The 13685-nt window shown below is 39.0% G+C and overlaps 1 protein-coding gene across 1 annotated transcript in view; it reads left to right on the top strand.

Moving 5' to 3' along the window:
• Positions 1–12141, top strand: part of LOC130183836 (uncharacterized) — a 31103-nt gene extending 18962 nt beyond the window's left edge. The window contains exons 9-10 of the mRNA XM_056399559.1: positions 360–452; positions 3003–12141. Coding sequence (XP_056255534.1) covers positions 360–452; positions 3003–3446 — 537 coding nt within the window. The 3' untranslated portion in view covers positions 3447–12141. The remainder of the gene's footprint in view (positions 1–359; positions 453–3002) is intronic.
• Positions 12142–13685: the final 1544 nt, after the last annotated feature.

Raw genomic sequence — 13685 nt, forward strand, 5'->3', positions numbered from 1 at the left:
TGCAATTCAAAGCATGCGACACATTTTAAAGATTACAGCCCCCCCCCCCCGGCTCTGTTTCCTCTCAACCTCCAGCCTCAGCATAAAGACAAATACAAAAGTTTGTCTTTCAGTCACGCCATACGAAGTTCCTGTTCAGTTCTTATATGTGTATTTAAGAGCTTTCTGTGCCTTGTGTGTATGTGTGTGTGTGTATGTGTGTGTTCATGTCCTCTCAAGCAGTGTGTGTGTGTGTGTGTGTGTGTATTTTTGAAGACTAGTCGTTTGCAAAACGCAGCTGCTGTGATGTTACACTGTTGTGGCCCCATTTTGACACACCTCCTGCATATGTGTGTGTGTGTCTGTGTCTGTCTCTGCAGGTGGTCCATGAGGCGTACACCAGGTTCACTGAGGAGTCTCTGACGCAGTCTGTGTGTGATAAACCCTCCGAGAGCACAGAGGTCACCATCAAGGTCAGTGGTGGAACCAAGGCAGAGTCAAAAAGATGCTGCTGTAACAGTAATACATTAAAATACACTCATATACAGTTACAAGCATGTCATTAAAAACACAAGTCACTTCTGTTTTGCAGACAAATTCTGAAATGCAGAAAAATCTTGAAGTTTTCTTTAAAAGTTACATGTTTTCAACTATAAAATATTTAGTTGAACATGGTTTTCACACATAAAAACTGGGTCTGTAGTTCATCTCCTCTTACTTCCTTTTTGAGAAATCTGGATCAGGCCTTGAGCCCCGCCCACCACCTGCTTGCTCCAGGTGGACAGGTGAAAGAGCAGAGAGCATCAATATGGTTAGAGGAGGAAACATCAGAGAGACTCAGCCACATGTTTGAGCCTCAGTCAGACCCAGACTCAGATGAGGAGTCTGAGACCAGAACCAGAGACTAGCAGACGGATCAGAACTGTTAGCGTAGTTAGCATCTTAACGTTGTTTGTTAGCTTGTAACTGGCAGTGGCTGACACAGTTTTAGTGGTTGTGCTAATGCTAACTCTCTCTCTCTGTACTGACAAGGTTTCAGGTTTATTTAGCCCCGCCTCCTGTCTCCACAAGTTGACAGGATTGGTTCCTTAGGTTTGTGATGTATGAAACCCTGGCTATCTGAATCTGTGTTTATGAGACTGTCACTGGTTCACTGCAGTTCAAGGTGGAAACACTCATTCATGGTGTTGATGATTATTTCACTCATCATTTGTCTTGTATTATATAAAAACATCATATGGACCTTAACAAGGTTAAACACTTGATTTTCACCAGAGGGGTCTTTAAAGAAATTATAATCTGTGTTTTCTTAGGCGTGATGTGAAAGAGTTAATTCGTAGTGATGAAATACTGAGAATTATCACCTGAATCTGCTGCTACACTCAGCTTTAGACTATTTAGTCCTGGAGTGGAAACCAGGCTAATGGGTCAACATAACAAGTGTTTCAACAGCAGGTTCTTAGGTGAGTGTCTATTGATAAGACATGTAGATAGAGGCAATAATATCTGCCAATAAAGTCTTAATTTCGATTATGGGAATGAGCTGCAGCTGAGTGACGTCCAAAAACTTAATTAAAAACACACCTGTGAACTGTCAGGACAAAGTCGTATATCAATAAAGAAACTGATTCAAGAACAGAGAGATCATTTACCATCTTTGTACTTGAGATTGCTTGGCAGGAACTACCTTCTATATAATATCACCTCAGTGCCAAGTGTAATTAAAAGGCAATCAACCTTACACAGTGCACTGAGCAGTGGAGCAGATTAAAGTCTGTGAAACTGAAAGAGAGAGGAATAAAGAAAGTGAAGTGGTCAAGGTCAGAAGAGTCAGAGGAGTTCTTAGAGTTGTTTGATTGTTCTGCAGATATCACGTGAACTTTTAACTTGGAAGATCAGAGGACACTGCAGTTACTTTAACAGCTTTGTTGATTCAAATGTCCAACAGTATCTAGACTTCTAGGTTATATAAAAAACCTTTTCTCCCTCCCTGACATAAATTTCTTTTACTTATTCATTTATTTATTTATTTCTTCTAATAAGATTTTTCCTTTATTTTTTCTTTAGGTTTTTTTTATATAATGTTCCTCTTTTTTAACTTTTCTATTTAATTATATTTGATATTACAAATTAACATTTATATGTATTTGAATGTTGTATGTTTTATATATTTGATGTATTTACTTATACATTATAATTTATTAGTAGTGTTATTTTCTATACAGAGACAGTGTTCTTTGAGGGCCTGGGGGATGATCCTGCTATAAAAGAGAAAAATGGAAACACTTGCAATCCTACATTTCTATACCTATAACAATTGTTTTAGCAGGTTTTAATTGCTATATTTCATTATGAAGCAGATGCAAACAACATGTTGAAATATAGTCTTTGAAATGCTGTTTAAACAACAGTTAGCAGAGAAGCTACATGCTCTGTGATATGACCTTATAAGGTTTCATCCTGTTATTTTATCCATTCTGTGTAAATAATGAAACATTATCTCCATATTTAATGCAGGAAGGCAGGTTTAGCCTCTCGTCCATAACCTACATTTTACAGTGTAACACCTTCACTGTGAATCTGACTGGTTTTCCTTCTGTGGCTCGTTCGTTTCTGTGCTGAACATTTCTGTTGTCTCTGTGTAACAAGGAGCATGTAGTGAAGGTAAATCTATAAATATGGTCCTAGAAGCAGCATAAATTATTCATGTTGCTTTTTCACTGACCTCAATTTTTTTACCACTTCTTTTCCCTCCGTTCTTCCTCTTCCTCCTCTCTGTTGGGGGAATCCACTGTGTACTTGTCTCATCCTTCTCTTTTTTTTGTGCCTCTTATTTTTCACCTTCCCCCACCTCCTTCGTTCTGCTCCCCTTTTGTTTTACTTTACTCTCCTCTTTTTCTCTGTCTATCTCGCTTTGTGTCCTCTCCTTTCCTAACTTCATATTCCTCTTGCTTTTCATCTCCTGACCTTCTCCTCCCTTCCTCTCTCCTCTCCCAACCCTCCTTCTTCCTCTCTCTCCACAGGGCCTTGAGGTGTCCAAACCCGGCCGCTACCAGGCTCTTACGTCAGACAACTTTCTGGAGATGAGCGACTCTGGAGTGGAGTTCACCACCTCTGGTCTCCCTCTAGACAGCGACACTGAAGCTGTGATGACCTACGCCTCCCACAAACCCCTCCTGAACGCCGTGTCCCCTACAGCCGTGACCGAGGCAGCTAACTCAGACAGCCTGGAGGCCACCGTCGTCCCTGATCTCAGCGCCAGTCGGACCCCTGACTCCGCCATGAGCGCCAGCCCCGCCTCCAATCCTCGCTCACTTGCAGCTACGACCCCCGATGGCAGCCTGCATGGCGCCGCGTCGCCGGGAACGGCCTCCAGGGGCACCGTTGGGTCAGATCCAGCCCAGATGGAGGGAGGGGCTGAGAATGGAGAAGCTGAGCAGAAAGAGGAATCAGCACAGAGCACCTGAGAGGAAACACCAGGGTGGATTCTTTTTTAGCTCATCTCTTCTCTTCTTCATCTTTCTGAACCTTATCTTATCAAACACCACCCAGTCCTCCATCACTGCGTTTGAAACAACACCTGAGACAAAATATTCACGCTTGGATTCGGATATCAGTGTAGCCCAGGAGAAAATAATAAAAAAGGCAATTGCACATAATGCACAAAGCAAAATCGATTGCACTATGCACTGAAAAATGAGATGCAAAAAGTAAACCTAAACTCTTATCAAAACAAGAACAATGCAATTTTGCATCCATAGGGAAAATGCATGCATTTAAATTAAACATTAAAGTAGATATAATAGTTCAGGTCTACAGGACAACGCTCACGTTAGAGTAGACTGCCTGCATGCGAGCTTCAACGGGCTAAAGAAGCACAGGATCAAAACAAAGTTATGATGATGTGACAAGGGTGAAACACTCTTAGCACTAAACACCTAAATGGGATGAAATGATTTTTAGCTCCTGTAGAAAGGTCATCAAACAATTACAGCAGTTTGACAGTTCGACAGGTGGAGTCAGCTCACTGCGAGGAATCAAACCGAGGCCACTAACAACAGCAGCAAAGAGCGAATCTCAACGTGTTGCCTCTGACAGCACTTTGGTCTGCTCTCACAGCGTCAGACAAACACCGCCGTGATTGCATCTCATCCCACCCGCACACAGACTCTATTATTAAGCATGTCAGAAAGTGTCTCCTCCACTCAGACACAAGTGCTTGTCTCAGCACTCGCTCATGAGAAACACCTCCTTCTGAAAAACCTGCAAACTCAAAACAAGCTCAACTGGATTGCATATCACCACTCCTGTGCTGTGTGAGTGCTGCTGGTGTTTTTCCTTTCTATTAGAAATCGTGGGTCAAATCTGCCACATTTTAAGACATAATCTAAAAATAAAAACACATCTCTGTCAGAAAACACCTACGAGAAACACAGCGAACTGTAGAAACGACCTCATCTGTTTGTTTTTTTTGTCCCTGTCAGAGCAAAACAAGATTGGATAGAAGACTGTGCAACACTTTTAGGACTTCTGGAACAGCCCTCTAGAACATAATTGGATTCTTGGTCTTTTTGCAGATGGACTGATTCACTGACACCGCAGAGAGTGAGGAGCAGTGATGAAAGACGACGACAGAGATGGATAAGGGTGCCATTCGGGGGGGGAACAGATGAATGACTTGCATGATTTAAAGCCCCATCCCCCACCCCCATCCATCTCACGGAGCTCTGATTATTGTGGCCCCATTGTTTTGCCAAAATGAAGTGACTGGAAAGACGCAGTTGGATCAATCTGCGACAACAACACAGCCTCAGCCTGCAGCCCCTGAACGCAACGAATAAGTGATAATGAGAGGTGTACGAGTGTGTGTTTCGTAACACAGCAACCAACTATGTTAGACATTCAGTGCAACTGCATGGAGACATCAGTCCACTCAGCCCATGAAAAATAGAAAATGAAAAAGAGGAGGACACAAACCCCGAATAATATAAATAACTCACCTCACGTTTACTGCTGGTGCTCTATGAATCCAAACCCACCGTACAATTAAGTGACACTGAGGCTACTACTGACTGTAGCAGTAACAGTATGTAGTGTGTGTGTAGCACAGGACGGACTTGTGTTTACAACCACTTCAGTTTAAATGTATTCAGCTGCTCTGTGACCAGGTTACACTTCTTATTGATTTAAGGGGCATTTAAATCTCAATAACTAATAGTTCATACTAAATATCTGTTTACTGCAGAGCTCCAAAGCAGCGGTTCCCCAGGCCAAATAATATGTTCTCAGAGCACTTTTTATTTTAATGATAACGATTTAACATTCAGGATTGAACTAATGAACTGAAAGCTTTATTTATTTATTTATTTATTTATTTGACAGGGGAGAGATCACCTGTCGATTCACCTTGTTGCTAACCAGCTGTACATTTTGATACTGGATATAATCTTTTAAATAGAAAACAAGTACATGATGTGGTCCGGCAACAAACGTAAAAGTTCCTGTTACTGGCTTATCACACTGATAGGCCTTAGTATGAGGAACAAACAAAGAAAGGAGTAAACATTTTTTATGTTTTTGAAGATCATTTTGTTTTAAAATATTTAAAAACATTATTTATATTTTCAGTTTTTATTTATATAATAACATTTTTTTTATCAAAATTGTACTGGAACCAATGCTCTTAAGCATCTGTGCGTGAGACTGGATGTGGTACAGATGTAGTCGAGTAGCTTCTAAATGACATCCTTGGAGAAAATCTGCTCTTTTTTTTTTTTTTTTTAAGTTTTATTTTTCAAGGAATTGCTGAAATCTGGGTAAATCAATAGTGGCTCATCAACAATAAAAACATTTTGTAGGAGAATAAAGAAAGAAAAGATCTAAGTGATGGACCACAGAAACACAGATGGGAGAGTGGAAGCAGTGGCACGAGTTCAAATGTATTTAAAGAGAAGCATGACGGAGTTGATTAGATTCAGCTCCCACAGTCCTAACGACTGCTCTGGACTAATTAGCTCCCCTTCGTTGCTGTGGAAGGAGCCTGTGGGCTAATTCAGGTCACAGGAAGCCGATTTACACCAAAGACATCTCACAGAACGAGAGCAAGACATCTCACTCTGCCGCAGAAAGCATGTCCTCTCCTCCACAGGGCCAAACACTCTGTGATACTTACATCGAGGCCCCCACCACACACACACACACACACTTAAAAGAGTACAGCACTTTTGCACCTTTGGGGAAGCAGAGCAGTATCCACGGCAACATCAGTCACATGCTTCACCCACTGACATACCATATACCAAACATGGGGGGTTTTCATCATAACATGGCTCCAGTGTCCCAAGGATGCCATTTAGATGTCACTGCTATTGTTGCCTATCGACAGCCATTAGCGGTGTGGCTACCTCATGCTGTAACTGAATTGATGTCAACCTGGGAAGTCTGAGAGATTTACGACCTATACCTCTGAGGGGGGCTAAAAGAAAAGCACAAATTTTAACTAATTTTGAAGCAAGAAAAAAAAAATTCACATTGTGATTTAAATGGGTAAAAAAAACAAGTAGCAGCTATTGTAAATACAATATAGTGATCTGCAAAAAAATGACTAGCTCCCTTATTATTCAGGAAAATGTGGTTTGGACTGAGTCTTTAAGCATTATGATACCCTACTTCCATGCCATTGAATTATTGATTTTCTATGGCTGTTTTATAGGGCAGTGCTTTTACTCACGCAGGGACTTCTTGACGTAATCAGATATACGCATATATACATATATATGTATATGTATTGGATATATATATACTATAAGGCAACAGTAAAGGCTTCCAGAACTGACGGTGTGATAGAAATATCAGGTTGATAAGTAGGTTAGATTGGCTAATGACAAGTATATTGTCACAGGATCTACAATTAAATATTAAGCAATATTGATGATAATGGCACTGAAACATAACGAACACAACAGGGTGGAGAGAGGAATCTGACATAGCACATATCTCAGTATTGGCCACTCTTAATCATCCTTTTTTTCACTGTTGTAAATATTTAAAATATGTGATCTGCATGTGTATAGTGTGAAAATACTAATATGTTTCTTACTGCAAGGCTTATGCAAGATTTTATACTATTAAAACGCTGCATTGATCCTTTAACCACATGTCCACAGTAGGTAAGAAGTTAACACGTATAGACTCATGTGTTTTCATGTGTGAGATCCTTTCATCAAAGTTTGCCTCAGCTGGGGTGTAGTACCGCTCGTTGCCTCAGGGGTGTCCTCTTTCACACATCAGTGTTATAAAACCAGGTATCCTCTCTTATATTTACATCCTGTCTTCCAAGACCAAGAATAAGATTAAAATTAGGAATAAAAATAAGGATAAAATAGCAGAAAACCAACATGCAGTACAATGATGTCAAAAATGCCAAACAGTTGCTGTATGTAGTTGGTGAGGCAGCAAATCAACGGCAAACCATTAGGGTCAAATCCCAGCGCTTAGTTAAATATAAACTTTAGTCGAAGTAGCTAATGTGGGAAAAAAAGGTACATGTTTTAAAGTACTTGGAAAACATGCACATGTGTTTGCTGCCTTGCCAGGAACTACAACTCCAGGAGAGTGTTTAGCCTAGCGTAGCACAAAGACTGTCAAAAGAGGAAATATACTCCTTCAAAATGTTTCTGTTCACATGTTGTATGCTGTAAGCTAGCAAGGGGTTGTGCTTGGTCCAGTCGTGCATCTTGGATGGAGGCAGGTTAGCTTTCCAGTCTGCTTCCAGTGTTTGCACTAAGCTAAACTAAACCAGGGACAATCTTTCTGTTCACGTGTCGTGTGTTGTAAGCTAACGAGGGGTTTGGGGTTTTGTTCCGAGTTAGGAACGTGTGTGAAAGCTGTGATTTTTATCACAGCTAAATCTGTGGTATATGTTTCCAAAGTGGTTAAAGAACCATCACTTTATATTAAAAACACTTTACAAAATGGCTAAACGGTTGCAAAGCCACTATTGCTGGCAGTTAAATCTAAATAGAGTCTCTTCTTAACACCTGCAGTTGATTCAGCTCATTGAAACAAATCTAGGAGTGCAGATAACACTCTTGTACTGATGGGTTGTATATATATAATTCATCCCATTCTTCTAAACATGGCTTGAATGCAGGATAAGGAAGCAGGATATTACCCATAATGTCTGGGTGTTCCTTTAATAACCTGCATATTGCAGCTGTAGTACATCTATCGGGTTACATTCATCACATTCAGGCCTGAGTATCGTCCACATGAGAAACACACAAATAAAAGTTGCACACAAGGTTTTGTGTTCCATGAAACCTGCTTAGAAACAATGGCAACAGATTCTTTCAGATGAATTAATTCACAGTTTCTGGGAAAAAACACACTGTATCGTGCTTTTAAAGAGGATATGAAATGTTTCATCCTAAGCAGACGTTATAAAGCCGGTTTTGTAAGGCACTTTTGACTTCTGAGTCAGGGAGGGGTTACCAGCCTCCTTTGAATCCCAGCATGTGTCTGTGGGAATAATAAAACCGCAGGTTCAGGTGATCACAGCTGACGTAAGCTTCATGAAAGGATTTCACTTTCTGCCGTTCAACCTCGGCCTGATGTTTTCTGTTTCATTACACATCACAGCCACTAATTCACAAAGCCTCTCAGAGCTTGAGTGCTGATCCATGTGTGGGCAGGGGGAGATTTAATACAATGTTCTCTCAGTTCTGGTAGATTCACATCTCTGTTAATCTTATTGGTCTCTGTAAAAAAAAAAAGATATACTGAAAACCCCATGAAACGATGTCTGCAGCTTCGCAGTTTACTAATACCTCCAATCACAGAGTATCAAAGGAACTTTCGAGTGCAGTTTCTGGCACTGAAATCAATTAAGCTTAATTCAGTCCAGTGCGGATCAGTGGCTTTTACTGTGCTTGAATTTAATCTTATCTTTGATTCATATCTGATTAATAGAAAACCACTGATCTCTTGATCTCTATGAGGTACCGCTTTACAATAAGACTAGCCTGTTTATAACTAGTTTATTAATTGGCTTGTTAACACTTTATAAATGATTTATAAGCTGTTATAACACATTAGATAATAAGGGCAACAGTTTCCATATCGTTAGCCCATATGTCTCTGTACTGTTCAGCCTCATATCTTACTTGTTACTGAGCTTTCTTTGTTTTCTCCATCACCATGTTTGTACCTGCTGCTTCATCATGTTTGTTCAGTTACTAACAATGAACCAGCATCAGCGTCTTCATGGTCATTTGACAGATCAAATTATGGCAGATCACATGATCATATCATCAGATCATACATGGTATTTTTTGTATTTTTCAGTCCTCACCTGTAAAAAAAAAAAAAAAAATCATAATTGATAACCACCAATAGGATATACTTTATACAAGAACATTGAAAAAGCTCCAAAATACTTCTACATCTTCAAGCTTCTAGGTCTAATAGTTTAGTTTAATGAGTCACTATAAAGCTCCTTTTCCCAGTTATAAATGGTAGTAACTCATTAGTAAGATAAATGAGTAGTAAGCATAGTGAGCCTCCATCAATGTATGAAAACTGTGTTATAACTTGTTTATAATTGTTTATTTAGCCTATGATTCATAAAGTCTTAACAACCAAATTAATAACCATTTATAAATCCTTTATAAGTGTTGTCTTATGAACATTTTATGACAACACTTTCAGATCAGGAGATTCTTTTGGACAACAGCACTCCTCTGGGCTACAGTGAATTATTGCACACGCATTGCACCCTGTCTGCTTGAAATGTGTTTTGTAGCCTCACATCTGTCCCCACCATGATAATAACCCCCCCAGCACCTAAGAATGTTTTTTTTATACAAAGGGGGGAAAAAAGAAGCAGTATTCCTAGAAGTAATCTAGAAATTTTCCTATAATCAGTGTGTTTACTTTGGTAGTATCCTACCTTTGGAGTATCCTCAGAAAGAAAAAAAGAAAAATCTCACTTCCTTTGAATGAATGAATGAACATGCTCGAGTACATTTCATGGTCAGAACCTTTTGTAGTATCACATTTAGCATCAATAGATTATTCTTGCTACTGACGTGCTTTGTATTTGTCCTTCCTCTGATATTATAGCCTATATCTGCTGTCCCAGACTATACCTAAGAGTTAGTGTAACTGCAGCATGCTGACCTGTAGATTGCTTGTGGGACAGCAGGCGTGATGCTGTTAGCTGATAATGATAGTAATAATATGACTTGCACTTTTCTGTACAGCCCGCCTCCCGAGTCCATCCTGATCTCGTCATCGATGTCTGGCTCCGGTTTCCCATGAACCCTCCCTGACTCTAAATATCACCTTTCACTTGATGGCATTCAGACAGTAGCAGAGAGTGACAGTTAAAGGAGAATACCAGTGTTTCTTTTTTAAACGGATTTTATTTCCTGTTAGGTTCTGCATACAGTCAGTTCAGGGAATAAGAAAGGCTGTTTTTCAATAGCAAAAACTATTTTCTACCATTTATTATTGTAAAATATGAAAACATGAAGCTTCCATTTGGCTCAGTCAAACTTTGTTCCAACTAAATATAACTAAAAGTAAAAAAAATTCACCTTTGCACAAACTTTTTCATATCATTCATGTTTTGTTTTTCTATCTACAGTATCTTTGCTCGGACATGACAACTTTTGTATTTTGCTGTAAAATCAATCAAAAGCAGTTTGACTTTTTAATGACACTGGTATTCTCCTTTAATATAATCATAATATAATTATATAATGTGCATAGACTCCCATGAAACTGGTGTCTAAATAAAAGTAAAAAAATAAAATCAGATTCTAAGCTTTGTTTTTATACGTGGAATAAATGCTGAATGCCAGATGTTATTTACAGTTTCTATAAAATCCCAATATAAAGCACAGACATTCTCTTCATTGTGAAGCATGGTTCTGGTTTTGGGAAGCCCCAGACTCAGGATGGCTCGAGGCTTAAGTAGATGCTGTTGGTTTTAACTCATGATTCAGACAGGAGAAGTATTGGCATTGTCAATATTACTGCAGCTCAATAACCTAAAAAATTACCTTTTCCACCTGATCTTGCACTGTAACTACAATAAAATAATTTTATTTTTCATTTACATTATGATAATGGTTTTGATTTTTAAATGATTATAGAGGTTTGGGAGAACGTTTTGTCTCGTTTGTGTTTGTGTGTACTATTAGAGAAACATGCAGCTGACTGTTCGACACACACATAAGTGAAATCTGTAGTTGCTGTCTGGACATTTCGGTTCATTCATCTGAGAGGCTACACCAAACTCTCTGCTTTTGGAAATGATGAGAGTATGTGTCTGTATGTTAAATGAATATGAATTATTAAAACTATTAAACATTGAAAATAAAGGAAACAATGATAACTTCTGAAATAGGATACATAGTAAAATATGAATAATTCATACAAATAAAATACATACAGTAAAAACAAATAAATGCAAAATATAAATAAGAATGATGAAAACAAAAATGGTAATAAAAGAAAAATTATTTCAAAAGGACACAACCAAACAATATACGGTTTTAATAAGGTGAAATGAATTTTTTTTGAATAATAAAGTATTTGTGAAAAAATGTTTATGAATTATGAAAGTATGCTTGTGTCCATATTGGTCATTTTTATGGATCATTTTCAGCCCAACATAATCTTATATTTGCTTGTATGTTTGTACAAAAGGAAACTAATTTTCTTTGTTGTGTTGACTTAGTGAAATCCAGTCCAGTTCTCACCGTCAATCTGTCGCTGATCAAAACAGTGTTTTCCTCAGGTGAGGTTGTAAGTGAAAAACACAGGTGCTGAGGAGGAATTCTGGTCTGCTCAGTGGTTTGTCTGTTTGTGCGTGTCACTTTCATTTTGAAAGAAATTACATGAATGCTTCAAACCTCAGAGTTCAGATTTCATTTGATCATTTTCCAAAGCTGGGTAATCATTGACTTTTACAATACTTCTGTGTCCTGCCATGAACAAGCCACTTATACCCTGTTGTTTGCTTGAAGAATAAATCAGTGGTTATTTCTATACTGGTACTATGTAAGACCTTTTGGCATCCTGCACAGACTTTTGTAAAGCTTCTCTCTTTTCTGTAATGAATGAATAATTCCAATTAAATGAATTTTCAACAGAGAGTGAATCAAACTGAATTTTTTTTTGTTTGTTTTAAATCTTTTAATGCTGTTTCCATTTCATTCCAACAAAGTCATGGATTTAGTAGAATTTCAGTTATGGAGTAACAAGCATTTCTAAAGCATGCCAGGAAGTAAATAGTAAAATTTCCTGAGAAACCAGTTTACATTGAACACATCCTGATCCGTAATTCTGGCTCTTCAACTTGTACAGTTTGAACATTAGTTGATTGCACTCCCCCTCCATATAGGCGGAGTGGGTGCTGCCTATAGGGACCCAGTTACTTCCTTACATAACATTTACTTTAGTGTATAAGAGGGCGGTTGGCGGGTAGTGAAGAGGCGAGGGGGGTGGGGGTGTCAGGAATTTTGCCTATATAGGGGCACTACTGGGCACGACTACCAGAGGACAAATACACACAGACAGGAGTAGAAATATCAATGTATGGTTTCCCACTCAAAATAACAGCGAATAACAAACTAGAAAACCGTATTAAATAAATAAATACCCCATCTAACTCTCTCACGCAATCACTTTGAAAGCCAATATACAACTCTTATAAATATGATGTGAAAATTTGAAGCCTTCAGTGCACACACACTGAATGAATTCAGAGACATCTTTTGTCACACGTTTTTGTTTTGTTTTGTTTTTGCATTTGTTGCTTTATAGGCAGGGATGTGAGGAGACAGAGGGGTATGACTTTCAAAAATAAGAGGGAAATATTGAACTTTTTACTCCACTTGATTTATCTGACAGATTCATTTACTAGTGACTGTACAGATTCAGATTTCTTTTTTTATTAGTGACTTTGCATAACAAAAAAAGTGTGACACGAAGGGTACACATAATGGACAGACATGTAAATGACAACAAAAACATGAACAGTTATAGAGACATCCAATGAAAATGATGCGTATGGTAAGTGTCTATGATGTGTTTGTGAGTGTGTGTGTGTGTGTGTGTGTATTTTTCAAGGTTTATATGTGATGTAGTCGTATGTATCTGTGTTATATATCTGTCTTCTGTGAGAGGGTGAAAAGGAAAGTATAGTGGACATTAATAAATATAATAATAATAATCATTATTATTATGTGACAGTATTTTTTACATACTTCAGTAAAAGATCTTAGTACCTCTTCAGGACAGCTCTGTGGGGTCCCTCCTCCTCCTCGTGCTCCTCCTTCCTGCTGCTGCTGAAGGCGCCCTGGCCGTCAGCCAATCGGGGCGGGGCAGGACGTGACGCAGCTTCTAGCGCTAGGAAGCCCCGGGACTGGCGCGCCAAATTTCAAAGGACTTCCTCCTGGGAGGAGAGACTGCGAAAAAAGCTGCACCGAAGTCTGACGAACAACGGCGATAAAACTGTGGAAAAAGCTGTGGAAACAGTAAAATTCAACCAAAGTGCGGGAGTTAAACCTTCAGGTTGACCGGTCGACGGTGTCTCATCCGGGGGAGAAACTCACAGAGAGTCGGTGTGAAGCTCAGTTGTTGCTGTAAGTGGCAGCTTTGACTTTCATTCTGTCCGACGAGGAACTAACGTCAGC

This window comes from Seriola aureovittata, chromosome 16, assembly GCF_021018895.1.
Source record: "Seriola aureovittata isolate HTS-2021-v1 ecotype China chromosome 16, ASM2101889v1, whole genome shotgun sequence".
In the NCBI taxonomy this organism is placed as follows: Eukaryota; Metazoa; Chordata; class Actinopteri; order Carangiformes; family Carangidae; genus Seriola; species Seriola aureovittata.